This window comes from Calliphora vicina, chromosome 2 (genome assembly GCF_958450345.1).
Source record: "Calliphora vicina chromosome 2, idCalVici1.1, whole genome shotgun sequence".
Classification (NCBI taxonomy): Eukaryota; Metazoa; Arthropoda; class Insecta; order Diptera; family Calliphoridae; genus Calliphora; species Calliphora vicina.
In genome coordinates this window covers 18,403,644-18,419,298 of record NC_088781.1, presented here as the reverse complement: position 1 = coordinate 18,419,298, position 15,655 = coordinate 18,403,644, and the positions used below count along the sequence as shown (strand labels likewise).

Below are 15,655 nucleotides of genomic sequence, written 5' to 3'. Positions count from 1 at the left end.
TCAGGCTACCAATAGCCACAGAATTAGTAGGCTTGTCCTAGGAGGAAGTCAACTGACTCTTTGCAGACAGTAACTACATTTTGTCGATAGCAAATGGACAATTTACTCTGCATTCGATTTACTATGACAGGTTAAATAACTGCTTTCTGAAGTACAATACAAAAAAACAAGTGCCAAATGCCAACATCTCTAGATTTCTTAGGACCAGTAAAGTGACGACTGCATCCGCCATGCAATACCTGGGAATGTTTAAGTTACAACTGTCTCCACTTTGCATTACAACAAGTACATTCTTGACGAATGACCCAATACATACAAGTTACAGTCAACAAGGTGTTTAGACAATAGTGAAAATTTGTGTATTTTACGGGTTTATTGAGTCTTTGTCGAACTGCTGGGTAGTGTTAGAGAGTTATTCGTTTGTGAAAACTTTACCAGAACCACTATTGAGTTGCCATGGTTTTAATAATATTCATAGAAAAGCTTAATACGATTATTAGTGATGTAGAAATTCCCAATAACCCCATATATTTTCTATATAATGTTTCCTAGACTTTTTCTTTATTAACAAATATATATAAATATATAATAGAGACCAATATTTACAACTTTAGATCTTATAAATACACTCCAACTCCGACTTACCAGTCTTTTCATTAGTTAGTTGAATTTCATCAGACATTATAAATAATATTTTCTAAAAGTATCAACCTTATCTGATTAGAAATATCTGAGGTTTGCGTCAATATTTTCCTCATCCATTTATAATTGTTAGCCAACAACTGTTAAAACTTTAACACGATTTCGATAAATTTTAGAACTTTGTCAATTTTTACCGACTTATTTATTATTGAATTTATTTTACTCTATCAAAAAATGTAACAATATTTTTTATCAAGCCAGAGTTATGTAGATCTATTGATGGTAAATGGTTAATATAACACAACTAGTTAGATATGTGATTTCAACTTTTTACCATCTATATGAGAGCTAGGCAGGCGCGTATCCAGATCAACCATTTGGTGGTGGGGGTTGGTTTGTTAGTATTGGAATTCAAAATTTGTTACATATTTTTCTTTTTTTTTTCATTGTTTATATGAAAAATTTTCGGTTTTGGGAGGTGGAATTCCTATTACCCCCCTCTGGATCCGCGCCTGTAGCTAGGTATTGATAAATCTACAACGTAATCATCAAAACATCGAAAAAGAATGTGCTAAGGGCTTCCTTTTTCTAAGTATCTAGTTTAAAAAAACATAAATTTTAGAACCCATATATGCCAAAGTGGGTAGAAAAATACCCATACCCTGCAGGCTGTGCCATAAAAAAAATTAAAAATATCCACGGCAATATAAATGCCATAAGTACTGTCTGTATAAAATTTCATCAAAATCGGACAACGGATTCGGGGGTCAGGCAGTAATGGGTTAATACTTGTACAAATATTTGTACAATTGCAAAGTATTGGCAATATTGTTATCAATCAAAGAATAATAACAAGAAGTGAAACGCTGTCAAAAAAAACCTAAGTCGGTTGTCAAAAAAAACCTAACTATATGAATGTATTAGTAATATATTGTTTATATGTATTGGTGAAAAACCCACTTTCACCACACTCCTCAAACACACATAGTTGTAAAAAAGCGACCTTAAAAATTATAACAAAATTTTAATACAATTAAATTTAAAAATTCGAACAATTCTCAAATTATTTATTTTATATTTGATCTGAAAAGGTTTTATAAATAGATTTTTCATCTTTTTATTCAATAATTTCTGAAAAAATTAAACTTATTTGAATTTTGTATTAATTTTCAATACAAAATTTTACAAATGTGTTTTTCTCAGTTTTAATTTCAACACCCAAAAATTGAACTTCAAAAAAAAAATAAAAAAATATATTTTTCGTTTGTGCAAAATATGCATGTTTCGGTTAATTTAATGGTTTAAATGTGTACAAAAAAAATTTAAAAAATGTGTGTGCTTGTGAAAGTGTGTGTTAGAATTGCAATTTTATCGCAATTTTCAATAAAAAGTTTTGAAGATAAATCTCTCTCTCAAGTGTGTTGAATTCACATACTACTTGTATGTGAGAAGAGAGAGAGGTTGTTGTTGTAGAAAAAGAGAGAGCCTTTCCTTCTTGTTATACTTTGTTATCAATTGAGAGCCGCATTTATAAATAAGCTGAAACCATTATATCCAACAGTAAGTAGTCACTCATAGCCTGGCGTTATCGAAGTCAATTTGAAAAAATAAAATAAAAAATAAAATAAAATCCATCATAATGAACGAGTCCGAGCTTTGCATAAAAATTCAACCAAAACAAAACTTTCATTTTCGGTATGAGAGTGACATAAAAAAACAAGGAAATACACACGGTGTATTGCAGGACCAACAAAAAGACAAATATCCTACAATTGAATTAAGTTTGCCAGCAAATAAAAGAAATAGTGAATTTTTCGTACTTTGTTCTTTGCATCGTTTTACAGACACCGTACCCAAAACTCTTTCGCCACATCTTCTAATGCGAAAAGGAGTAACGGAACTTAACTATGAGTTTATATTTGAAAAAATGAAAACGGTTGAAGACAATCAAATGAAGCGAGTCTGGGAGTTAAGAGACTGTGTTATTGTGCGTATAAAAAGCGAGGAAAAAACCAAGGAAACCAAGAAAACCAAGAAAACCAAGGAATACAAGGAATACAATAATTCCTTTACCAATAAAAAGGCCGCATACGAACGTTTACAATTACCTTCGTTAGCTTTCGAAGAACTACTGGGAGAATTGAATTTAAATGATCCTAGTGAAGTAAAAGACAGTGGAATATTAAACGTAAGTTAAAACATGTAACAAGGTTTTTACAACTAAATCTTGTTAAATGTTTGTTCATTTCAACAGGTCTGTCTGGGTTTTACGATATTCGAAAAAAAAGCTAAAGCAAAATACGATTTGTATACGAAAACAATTTATTCCTGTAACATCTATCATGGTGATGATTTAAGCATCCACAAACTTTGTAATACCAGAGGAAGTGTACTTGGAGGCACCGAAATAACCATCTTAATCAGACTTGAGTCAAATTTGCCACTTAATGTTTTCATAAAGAAAATCGATGAAAGAACCAGACAAACCGTATGGTCCACAACCGTAAGAAGTTTACAACTATTTGGTAATGCTGCCGTAACGTTTACAATGCCACCATATCAAGGACCCCCCAGTACGGATGAAGAAATTGAAGTATATATGTGTGTTATGGTGAAAAACACCACATACAAAAGCGATAAAGTCAAATTCATCTATATCAATGAAAGGCCACGTAAACGTTCAAGAGTAACAGAACAACACGATTACACTTCAGAACAAATAGCAAATGTATCAAGGCAATCGAGTGATGTACGTTGTGTATCATATGATCATGCAACTTTGCCGGAGTTCTCCTTCAACGCTGAGAAGAATATCGATATTCAATTTAAAATTGATAAATTTTTTAAAACTGCAAAGAATCCTAATCACATTGTATCATGTGAACATTTGTGTAAGTAATAGTATATGTAAACATTTTAACAGTTCCAAGTTATTGATTTCTTTTGTATTTCAGATTCCATATTTTACGATGCTTTAGAATCGGAGGAAGCATTCAAACATCTTTATAAAATGGCCAAGGATTCAAGTAACAATAAGCTGGTTGCAGATTTTCGCAATGAAAATGGTGAAAATCTCTTGCACATGGCGTGTCAAATGAACAAGTTCAAGAGAATACGTCCTTTAATTGGATTGGGATGTCATATCAATGAGCAGGACTACATCGGAAGAACACCGTTGCACGTCGCTCTGGCTAAACAACATATCGATTGTGTTGCGGAAATTCTGTTTATCTTCAACAACATTTCAAAGTACCCCAAAGAAGTGGAAACTGATTTAATGAAAATGATTAGGGCCTACAATCACGATGGCCATACAGTTTTACATGCCGCCATGCTCGGCCAATATAAAGAATTATGCGAAGCTATATTGATGTTCATGCATAAACACGATATGAATGTTTTGGACGTTGAAGTGTTGGGAAGTGGTGATTCCATTGCACATTTGGCTGTTAAACACAATCTTATGACGATTCGACCTCTTATAGAAAAATATGTGTCAAATTATAAGATGGTTAAAAATTATGCTGGCATAATGGTGCAGGAGTTGGAAGATAAAATGTTGGAAAAATTAAAAATCTAAATGGATAAAATGCCAAACATTTTCTGACAAATTTGACTTACGAATCGAAACTGTAACGGGCTGTTAATTATGGCTGATTAAAATTATTATTAAAATTTATAAACATTTAAAAAAATTACAATGTAGAATTAAATAAAACTTTTTTATTTGATAAACAAAATATATTTTCTTGGATAACGATAGCTTAGCGACTCGATCCTTTGTAAATGTATATTTTTAACTTAACTAAAAAAAATAATTAACTAACAAAAATGTATGGTATCAATAAAATAAACATTATTACAAAAAGGTATATGGTCCTTGGCAGTATATATTTAAAATATCATATATTTTACCACCAATATTACGGTCGCCGATTATTGAACATTTTGTATAAAAACATTTGTCTGGCTTCGCCCGATTTGGTAAATTTTATATTTTCTATTACTAGAAAATATCAGTGGTTAATTTCATCTAGCTAGATTCATGCATTCAAATGATATCGACAACAAAATATACGAAGAAAACTGATTCGTGATAGCAAACGAATTTGTTGCCAATCGAATGATTCTACCTTAGGGCCTGCATTTTACAGTTTTGGCTACAAAATTTTGGAAGGTGTAACAAAAGTTTGGTTGCTTAAACCGAAATTCTTCATTGTCAACTGACTTTATGTTGATAGAACAGAAAAATTCTATGTGTGCAACCGAATCATTTGATTGGCAACAAATTCGGTTGCTATCACGAATCTGTTTTCTCTGTGTACAATATATTTTCATATATTTTTATCCAAAACGGAAGTCATGTCACGTTATTTTATGATGATCGGTTCATAATTAGTTATTGTTTCCATATAAGGCCCACTTCCGAAAATCACATTAATAAAATTCAACAAAAATAAGTTTCATATAAACAGAGGTCATGTCACCTAATTTAACCCTCTAACCGGCCAATTTTATTTCGAGGTAAAATCATATACCTGGTTATTGTTTGAAAAAAAAAGAAATACGTTGGAATAAAAACAGACAAAAGACAAGTGCACGTTCTTGTTTATCACAATAAGAAAAATGTTTGTCTCTTTACTCATATTTACCGTAATAACGGGAAAAATAACCAAATAAAGCAGCATTACATACATTTAACATACCCGCCTAAAGGCAGCCTTGCCTGTTAAAGGGTTAAAATGATCGCTCCATAATTAGACATAGCTTCCTAAATCAATCACGAAAATAAATTATTGAAATTTTAAAAGAAAAATGTTTTTGCTCATTTACTCAATGTAGGGTATTACATGGTCGAGCTTGACCGAACATACCATCTTACTTGTTTTTCAATTGAAGCAGTAGTTTAAAAGATACAGATTTATTATGACTATTTTGCGATTGACCGCACTGAGCGCCGTTACGAAAATTACACTGACTTTGATTGTTATTAAAATGGAAATTCCCTTATTTTTGTGATTGCATTTTGTAGAAATATTTTTTCAATACGATTAATATTCAACAGTAATAAATGGAAAATAAACACGTATAGAGTATAAACATGTGTTCTACACCATTTCTAATTATATTTCAGAAAATTGAATTTCAGAAATTTCCAATTACATTTCACAAGTTTCCATTTATATTTCAGAAGTTTCTAATTGTATTTCAGAAATTTCCAATTGAATTTCAGAAATTTCCAATTGAATTTCAGAAATTTCTAATTACATATATTTGAGAAAATTGAATTTCAGAAATTTCCAATTGAATATTCCAATTATATTTCAGAAGTTTCCATTTATATTTCAGAACTTTCTAATTGTATTTCATAATTTTCCAATTGTTTTTCAGAATTTTCCAATTGTTTTTCAGAAATTCCTATTTGTATTTCAGAAGTTTTAATTTATACTTAAAAAGTTTCTAATTGTATTTCAGAATTTTCCAATTGTATTTCAGAAATTCCTATTTGTATTTCAGAACTATATAATCGGAAATATAATTGGAATATTCTGAAATATAATTGGAAATTTCTGAAATACAATTGGAAATGGTGTAATAGTTGTGAGAACACTGCACACCAGATAACAAAAAATAAACGCATAGAACGGAAGGAGTGAGTAAAATATTACTCTCTTTTCACACATACATTCTCATGAATTAGGTTTCTGACAACCAGTGTTGCCATATATTTTTTGAAGAACACTTTTATTTCTGACACAAAATGTTGCCAACATATTTTGTACCATTTATTAAAGATTACCCATACCCTCATAATGTTTTACATTTTTAACGATCACAATAGAACAAAAACCATTATCATTTATGCAATTTTCTTTTATGTACCTTCTAAATGTTGTAAAACTATACATTTTGCTGTTCTAAAAAGTACTGCATTTCTAACCCTTTGATAAATTTGAGGGTGAAACGTGTAGCATATCTTCGGGGTTTTAGGGCAACATTATTTGAAAAGAACACGTTATACCCTTAAAGGGGGGTCAGACGGCATGTATTGCTTGTGTTTTGTGCCATGTATTGGGACATTTTTCCACATGTAAACATATACATACCGTGTGATCCATATGAAACTTTGTGTATGTAAAATACATGTGTATTACTCGTGACATTTTTGGCAATTAGAGCATGTTCTATTTTCGTGTGTATAACAGTGTTGTATTTTGAAATACAACACTGTGTGAGTGCAAAATAAAAAAAAAACAAAACAAAAAAGAATAAAGAAAAATCATAACAAAATAAGTTTCATTGCATTAAATATATTTATTGTTATTTAAAAATGTTTTAAATAAATATATTGTTAAAAACAACAAACATATAAACTAATAGAGGTTATGTCACATGCAATTACATATGCACGTTTGAACGTGGAAATTATGAATCGTATGTATAACGTGAATTTTGACATACACATGGAATTCCATATGTATCGAATACATGTCCCAATACACATGCAATACATGCCGTCTGACCCCCCTATTACCAAACTACATTTTTTTTTTTAGAAAAGAACACAGAAAAGGGTAAAAGGTAGAATAAAGGCATCATTTATGCCAGAAAAGAAAACGCCATTAGGTTTTTGGCTCTCAGTTATCTATCCTATAGTTGTTGTCTATGCAAGATAAGAGAAATAAGAAATAAAAATTCGGATATTCTCCGGCAGTGTTGCCATGTACTAGATTAATTTTGAATAAAATTCTAATGTATATACTATAAATTAAGTTTTCATCAAGGCAAATTTAACAAGATGAATTCAAAATTAATACCGAATTATTTTTTATGTATTGACTTAAATATTCGCAGGAAGAATTGGCTGTGATTAGCTGTTTAGCCTTGGTTTCCAGCAAATAATTTGTTAATATTTATACTCTTCACCATGAGTGGCATTGGTATATATAAGTTTGTCATTCCGTTTGAAATTTCTACATTTTCATTTGCGACCCCATAAAGTATATACATATATTTTCTGGATATTATAGATAGCGGAGTCGATATAAACATGTCCGTCTGTCTGTCTGTATGTTGAAATCAACTTTCCGTAGCCTCCTTACATACATGATTCATACATGTCCGCTATAGACCCGGTTCGGTTGCTATTTAAAATCGAGAAAATCGGCCCACAAATGGCTGAAATATAACGTATTTTTTAAGTATCTATGTATTACGTTATTAAGTCTTTAGTATAGATAATACACATACATAATGATAGACATTTCAAAGACCTTTCCAACGACATATATAAATAGTAATTCGAACCTACAATGGGTGAAAATCGAGAAAAATATTCTTAACTCGAGTTTTTGTTCACCATTCCGATTTGTGTTGTTTAATTTTTTACAATGCTGGCAATTCATAAGTTTGTTTATTATCAACATTTAATATGTTTGAGTTTTTTTTTTATTTATTAAACACGTATTTCTTTATATTTTGCAAAATACTTGGAAATATTGTTTTTAAAGAGAGCCGGCATATATAAACCAGCTAAAAAAATTGGTTGCAGCATTAGTCAGTATCAAGCGTTATCGGAATCAATTTGAAAAATACAAAATTAATTACAATGAACAACAACGAGTTTTTAAAAAATAATCCAAGTGTTGAAATTGAACCAAAACAAAACTTTCATTTTCGATATGAGAGTGAAATAGAGCAAGGAAATTCGCATGGTGCATTGACTGGCCAAGAAGGAGATCATCCCAAAATAAAATTACGTTTACCTGAAAATGGCCATCTTGATGAGTGTGGAAATAAACGTGATTTTTTTGTACTTTGTTCATTGCATTGTTTTGATAACAATAGAACTCTTTCACCGCATCTTCTATTGCCAAAAGGGGAATCGAAACTTAACTATAACTTTATATTCGAAAAAATGGATGTTTGTGGAGACAATCCAGGACAGCGCGTTTGGGAGTTAAGAGACTATGTTGTTGTGCGTTTAAAAAATTCGGAATACAAGAGATCTCTTACAAACAAAGCAACGGCATATGATAGTTTAAAATTGCCAGTCGATTTTGCAAAACTTATGGGACAATTAGATTTAAATAATGCCCGAGAAGTGAAATTTAGTGGAAAGTTGAACGTAAGTTAAAACCAGTAAAATAAAAAAAAATTAAATTTTTAAACCCAAGGTTAGTAAAAAACAAGTAAGAAAGTATGGTCGGTCAAGCCCGACCATATAATACCCTACACTAAGTAAAAGAGCAAAAAAATTTTTCTTTTAAATTTTCAATAATTTATATTTTTGAGTGATTTTCGGAAGTGGGGTTATATGGGGGCTATGACCAATTATGGACCGATCACCATGAAATTAGGTCATGTGATTTATGTCTATATTAAAGTTAACTATGTTGAATTTTGTGTGTTTACCAACATTTTTAAGCGATTTATGCACGTTAAAGTGATTTTCGGAAGCGGGTCTATATGGGAGCTATGACTAATTATGGACCGATCGTAACAAAATTTGGTGACATGAATTTTGTATATATAAAACTTATTTGGAGCGGAATTTGTGGAGATACATATATAAGTTAAACATTTATGACCGATAAAGTCCAATTTCGGGAGGACATTCGTATGGGGGCTAGGTGAAATAGTGGACCGATTTCAGCCAGTTTCAATAGGCTTGGTCCTTGAGCCGAAAAAATAATGTGTACCAAATTTGATCGAAATATCTTCAAAATTGCGACCTGTACTCTGCGCACAAGGTTTACATGGACAGCCAGCCAGCCAGCCAGCCAACCAGACGGACGGACGGACGGACATCGCTTAATCGACTCAGAAAGTGATTCTAAGTCGATCGGTATACTTTAAGGTGGGTGTTAGACTAATATTTTTGGGCGTTACAAACATCTGCACAAACGCATAATACCCTCCCCACTATGGTGGTGTAGGGTATAAAAATGTCTAAATCAAGACGAATTAAAATATGTTTGACAGAAGACCTACATTAAACCACGGCGAATTAAGAAACAGCTGATTGCGATTTCATTATGTTCAACCCAAGGCGAATTTATATACCAGGTGGTGTTGATAGCACAGCTGATTAATGTTGTTTGGATGTTTGAGCTGTCAATTATCCTGTGTTTGTTGCGGCGAATGCTACAACAAACGTAAAAGTAACAAAAACAACAGGCAAACTTTGACAGCTTAAGCCACATAAACAAAAACAAATTGCAAGTGGTTTTTGTAAATGTTGTACTTGTTGTACATTCGACACCACCTGGTATATAAATTCGCCTTGGTTCAACCATACATTTAATCTTATTTAAGGTATTTATAGACGGCAATACTGAGTATTAATATTTGTAAAAAATTCAAGTATCATAATACAATTTCATCGTCTAAACAAAATTTGTATTAGATTTTCAAAAAATACAAATGATTTTTTTGATTTACGGTCGGTATTCACAATTTGTTTAAAACAATTCAAAAACTTTTTATTTTCATATGTATCGGGTATGTATTTTTAAATACAAATAAGGCAAACAAAATTGTCAAGAAAATATAAAATAAAAATAAAGTTTTCAGAAAAATATCAATCAACAAAGAAATAAAATATTTGCAATATTATCGTGTAAAGAATAAATGTTTCTTTCGAAAAGATTTTTTGAAATACCGAATGATTTCAAAAATATTTTAAATTTGATAAGTGTTAATACTCAGTATTGCCGTCTATAAATACCTTTATTAACAGTTATGAATATGCAAAAAAAGAACTAGTTAAATATCTTTATTTCTAATAAAAATTTTGATTTTTGACTTGATGGTGCCCATTTACTTTTGCACAACTTTTCGGTCCACCTGTGCTGCATATTTATTTCAAGCAGATAACATTTTTTTATTGTCGATAATAGCACTCCCATTTTTCTTTAATTTATCTTTGACAATAGCCCAATATTTTTCAATTGGACGAAGTTGGGGACAATTGGGTGAGTTCATATGTTTTGGTATTACATCGACTTTGTTGCTTCGATACCAATCCATGGCAGATTTGGAATAGTGGCAGGAGGCCAAATCGGGCCAAAACTTCTAATAAAGGGTAGCAAACGTTTTTGAAGACATTCTTTGATGTAAATATCCGAAGTCATAGTTGCAGAGGTTACAAACGGAGCACTCTTAAGACCGCAACTGCAAATAGATTGCCACAACATTACCTTCTTACCAAATTTAACCATTTTTGTATATTTATATTCTTGATTGATATTCCCGCGGCTCTCTGCATCATAAAATTTACGTCCTGGTAGCTGTTGAAGGTCCATTTTCACATATATTTCATCATCCATGATAAGGCAGTTATTAAATTTTGTCAAAACTTGTTCGTAAAGTAAACGAGACCGTTTTATAGCAGTAATATTTTGCTTTTCTGTACGATTTGGATATTTAATGTAAGCCAGCATCCAGGCGTATTCTTCTTGCTGTACTACGACTGGTTTATATTTATTGGCGCGATCATTATCAGATAAACCAGAATTTTGTTTAATATAACGCACTATTTTCGTCTTGGTCTCGTCTGCTAACTTGTTTGTTTTTTCTTTTCTTACGATCCCTGATTAAGGTTCCTCTGTAACGTTTTATAACATCATTCACAGTACTTTTTGGAAGCTTCATTTTTTTTTTGATATCATTGCATCTGACCAAGTTGAATTTTTTAGAAAATTGTGCATAATTTTTTTTCTAGTTTGATTGTCCATTGCTCGCCACGTGTTCAAAAATTTATATACTAATTTGAAATCTTGACAGAATAACAGTTCGTTTGTTTAGAAAGTCATGCCAAAAGAAAACTAAAATGTTGGAGAGCAGATGAAAAACAATTATCTAGACGAAATCTATTAAATTTTATATTTAATGTTCACATTTAGGTACATATTTTAAGGTTGGGAGTAGTTAACACATTGTTACGTTTTTACCTTTTAAAAACGGTGGTTTATTTCCATTAAATAAATCGGATTCCATTTACTTTAAAACTTCAAATATCTCTTTATTTATTAAAATCTACATAACATCATTTTGAATATTCACTCTCTGTTTTTTATAAAATACACTTTAAAAACATACTGATAATACAGTTTAATGTTAACTCAAGCAGTGCAACTGTTACTCTATTTATACGATGATCATCCAGAAAGAAAATTTAGTTTCCAAGAAAACTTAGTTTCCAATTTCAATTTATTTTACAAATATTTGCATCACTATTTCCTCTATTCATTTTAATTAGATACTAAGGAAAATATTACACACATCTAACGCAAACTTTTAAAGAAACTAATCATCTTCTTTAGAACTCTTTTTAATGAAATCTTGTAAAACGTTTGTTTATTTCAATAGGTCTGTCTGGGCTTTACAATATTCGAAAGAGATTTTTACCAAAACACATATTCATTGTATAGGGATACTATATATTCATGCAACATATACCATGGTGATGATTTGAAAATTAAAAGTCTTTGCAATATAAAAGGCAGTATACATGGAGGCACCATAGTTACCATCTTAATCAGACTTGAGTCAAATTTGCCACTTAATATTTTCATAAAGAAAATCGATAAAAAAAAAACCGTATGGTCTACAACGGTAAAAATTTCAAACAAGGATATATTCTTAAATGCTGCCGTAACGTTTACAATGCCACCATATGGAGGACCCAAAAGTGAGGATGACGAAATTGAAGTAAATATGTGTGTTATGGTAGAAAACACCACGTACAAAAGCGATAGTTTCAAATTCTTCTATATCAATGAAAGGGCACGTAAACGTCCAAGAGTAACAGAACAACAAGATAACCCTCCAGAACAAAGAGAAAAAGTATCAAAGCAATCGCGTGATGTATGTTTTGTATCATATGATCATGCAACTTTGCCGGAGTTCTGCTTCAACGCTGAGAATAATGTCGATATTCAATTTAAAATTGATAAAATTTTTAAAACTGTAAAGAATCCTAATCACATTGTATCATGTGAACATTTGTGTAAGTAATAGTATATGTAAACATTTTAACAGTTCCAAGTTATTGATTTCTTTTGTATTTCAGATTCCATATTTTACGATGCTTTAGAATCGGAGGAAGCATTCAAACATCTTTATAAAATGGCCAATGAAGCAAGTAACAATAAGCTGGTAGCAGATTTTCGCAATGAAAATCGTGAAAATCTCTTGCACATGGCGTGTCAAATGAACAAGTTCAAGAGAATACGTCCTTTAATTGGATTGGGATGTCATATCAATGAGCAGGACTACATCGGAAGAACACCGTTGCACGTTGCTCTGGCTAAACAACATATCGATTGTGTTGCGGAAATTCTGTTTATCTTCAACAACATTTCAAAGTACCCCAAAGAAGTTGAAACTGATTTAATGAAAATGATTGGGGCCTACAATCACGATGGCCATACAGTTTTACATGCCGCCATGCTCGGCCAATATAATGAATTATGCGAAGCTATATTGATGTTCATGCATAAACACGATATGAATGTTTTGGACTTTGAAGTGTTGGGAAGTGGTGATTCCATTGCACATTTAGCTGTTAAACACAATCTTATAACGATTCGACCTCTTATAGAAAAATATGTGCCAAATTACAAGATGGTTAACAATTATGCTGGTATAATGGTGTCGCAGTTGGAGTGTGAAATGTTAAAAAATTTAAACATTTAATTTAATAATATAATATTTAATATTTTTCTATTTATCTTATATAAAAAATCGATTTTTGTTTGAAAATATAATCCATTTGGACTAGTATTTACCGACTTATACCCACTTTAATGTTTTACTTGATTTTCATATAAAAAATCGATTTTTGTTTGAAAATATAAGTGATCACAGATGATGGTCCTTGATTTTCATATAATATATCAATTTTTGGTTGGAAATATAAGTGATCACAGATGATGGTTCTTTTTCCATTTCGACCAGTATTTACCGACAGCCACTTTTAGGTTTAACTTAATTTTCATATAAAGAATCGATTTTTGTTTGAAAATATAAGTGATCACAGATGATGGTCCTTGATTTTCATATAATATATCAATTTTTGGTTGGAAATATAAGTGATCACAGATGATGGTCCTTTTTCCATTTCGACCACTATTTACCGACTTATAGCCACTTTTATGTTTTGCTTGATTTTCACATAAAAAATCGATTTTTGATGGTCCTTTTTCCATTTGAACCACTATTTACCGACTTATAGACACTTTTAGGTTTAACTTGATTTTCATATAAAAAATCGATCACAGGTGATGATCCTTTTTCCATTTGGACCACTATTTACCGACTTATATATTTTACTTGATTTTCACATAAAAAATCGATTTTTGGTTGAAAATATAAATGATGACAGATGCTCGTCCTTTTTCCATTTGGACCACCATTTACTGACTTATAGCCACTTTTATGTTTTACTTGATTTTCACATAATAAACGGTTTTTGGTGGAAAATATAAATGATCACAGATGGCCCTTTTTCCATTTGGACCAGTATTTACCGACTTATAGCCACTTTTATGTTTTACTTGATTTTCACATAAAAAATAGATTTTTGGTTGAAAATATAAATGATCACAGATGATCGTCCTTGATTTTCATATAAAATATCGGTTTTTGGTTGAAAATATAAATGATCACAGATGATCGTCCTTTTTCCATTTGGACCACTATTTAACGACTTATAGCCACTTTTATGTTTTACTTGATTTTCATATTAAAAAATCGGGTTTTGATTGAAAATATTTTCTCATAAAAAATCGATTTTTGGTTGAAAATATAAGTGATCACAGATGATCGTCCTTTTTCCATTTGGACCACTATTTACGGACTTATAGCCACTTTTATGTTTTACTTGTTTTTCACATAAAAAACGGTTTTGGTGGAAAATATAAATGATCACAGATGATCGTCCTTTTTCCATTTGGACCACTATTTACCGACTTATAGCCACTTTTAGGTTTAACTTGATTTTCATATAAAAAATCGATCACAGGTGATGATCCTTTTTCCATTTGGACCACTATTTACCGAATTTTACCCACTTTTATATTTTACTTGATTTTCACATAAAAAATCGATTTTTGGTTGAAAATATAAATGATCACAGATGATGGTCCTTTTTCCATTTGGACTACTATTTACCGACTTATAGCCACTTTTATGTTTTACTTGATTTTCATATTAAAAAATCGATTTTTGATTGAAAATATTTTCTCATAAAAAATCGATTTTCTGTTGAAAATATAAGTGATTACAAATAATCGTCCTTTTTCCATTTGGACCACTATTTACCGACTTACAGCGACTTTTATGTTTTACTTGATTTTCCAATAAAAAATCGATTTTTGCTTGACCATATAGGTGATCAAAGATGATCGGCGGTTTTTCCATTTGGATGACTATTTTAAATAGTATAATTGTATGATTCCGTTTGTAATCATTCAACCATGTTCATTTGGGACCTTGTAAAGTATAAATATTATGGATGCTTATAAAGGGCTGAGTCGATTTTGCTGTCTTCATATGTTGGCTGATCAATAAAAATCAAAAATCAGCTAGAATCATAAGAATTTTTCGCCATAAATATATTAAAAAAAAAACCATGACTACTGAACCCACCTACTTTACCTTTTTAACTGTTTTGAATCGGTAGCCAACCTTGACAAATACAAATCGTAACAGTGATCTGCAGCATAAATATTTACTGACATAAGGTGAAGTTTTGAAAATAACTAAGTTTAAAAATCGTACGATTTTGATTATTTACAACTTTTATCATAAAAATATAAGATAGGTTATAAAGGAAATAAAAATGTAACATACTTTTCCAAAAATGCTTAAATTTGTTTATTTTTTTCTTTATTGCATACATTAAGGTGTAACAGACATTCAAAATTAATGTTAACTTCAAACTTGACAATGAATTATTAAGTTATATTTAAAATTGTGTTGCATATACATAGGCAAATAATAGAGA

General features: G+C 30.8%; 3 protein-coding genes across 3 annotated transcripts in view; 2 read left to right on the top strand and 1 right to left on the bottom strand.

The window, feature by feature from the left end:
- Piezo (piezo) overlaps nucleotides 1-15,655 on the bottom strand; it is a 154,177-nt gene that overhangs the window by 100,456 nt on the left and 38,066 nt on the right. The gene's annotated exons all lie outside the window — the stretch shown is intronic.
- LOC135952310 (uncharacterized) lies at nucleotides 2,216-4,514 on the top strand. The gene is made up of 3 exons (XM_065502186.1): nucleotides 2,216-2,830; nucleotides 2,897-3,533; nucleotides 3,597-4,514. The coding sequence occupies exons 1-3, from the start codon at nucleotides 2,282-2,284 to the stop codon at nucleotides 4,220-4,222; spliced, it is 1,812 nt and encodes a 603-aa protein (XP_065358258.1). The 5' UTR covers nucleotides 2,216-2,281; the 3' UTR covers nucleotides 4,223-4,514.
- Nucleotides 8,197-15,512, top strand: LOC135951670 (uncharacterized). Its single transcript, XM_065501354.1, has 3 exons — nucleotides 8,197-8,770; nucleotides 12,016-12,655; nucleotides 12,719-15,512. Exons 1-3 carry the CDS (start codon nucleotides 8,252-8,254, stop codon nucleotides 13,342-13,344), a joined length of 1,785 nt encoding a protein of 594 aa, XP_065357426.1. The 5' UTR covers nucleotides 8,197-8,251; the 3' UTR covers nucleotides 13,345-15,512.

Coding starts and splice junctions, on each gene's coding strand:
- LOC135952310 (XM_065502186.1), top strand. CDS start 2,282: ATGAACGAGTCCGAGCTTTGCATAAAAATTCAACCAAAACAAAACTTT. Junction 2,831..2,896: donor AAGACAGTGGAATATTAAAC/GTAAGTTAAAAC, acceptor TCATTTCAACAG/GTCTGTCTGGGTTTTACGAT. Junction 3,534..3,596: donor TGTATCATGTGAACATTTGT/GTAAGTAATAGT, acceptor TTTGTATTTCAG/ATTCCATATTTTACGATGCT.
- LOC135951670 (XM_065501354.1), top strand. CDS start 8,252: ATGAACAACAACGAGTTTTTAAAAAATAATCCAAGTGTTGAAATTGAA. Junction 8,771..12,015: donor AATTTAGTGGAAAGTTGAAC/GTAAGTTAAAAC, acceptor TTATTTCAATAG/GTCTGTCTGGGCTTTACAAT. Junction 12,656..12,718: donor TGTATCATGTGAACATTTGT/GTAAGTAATAGT, acceptor TTTGTATTTCAG/ATTCCATATTTTACGATGCT.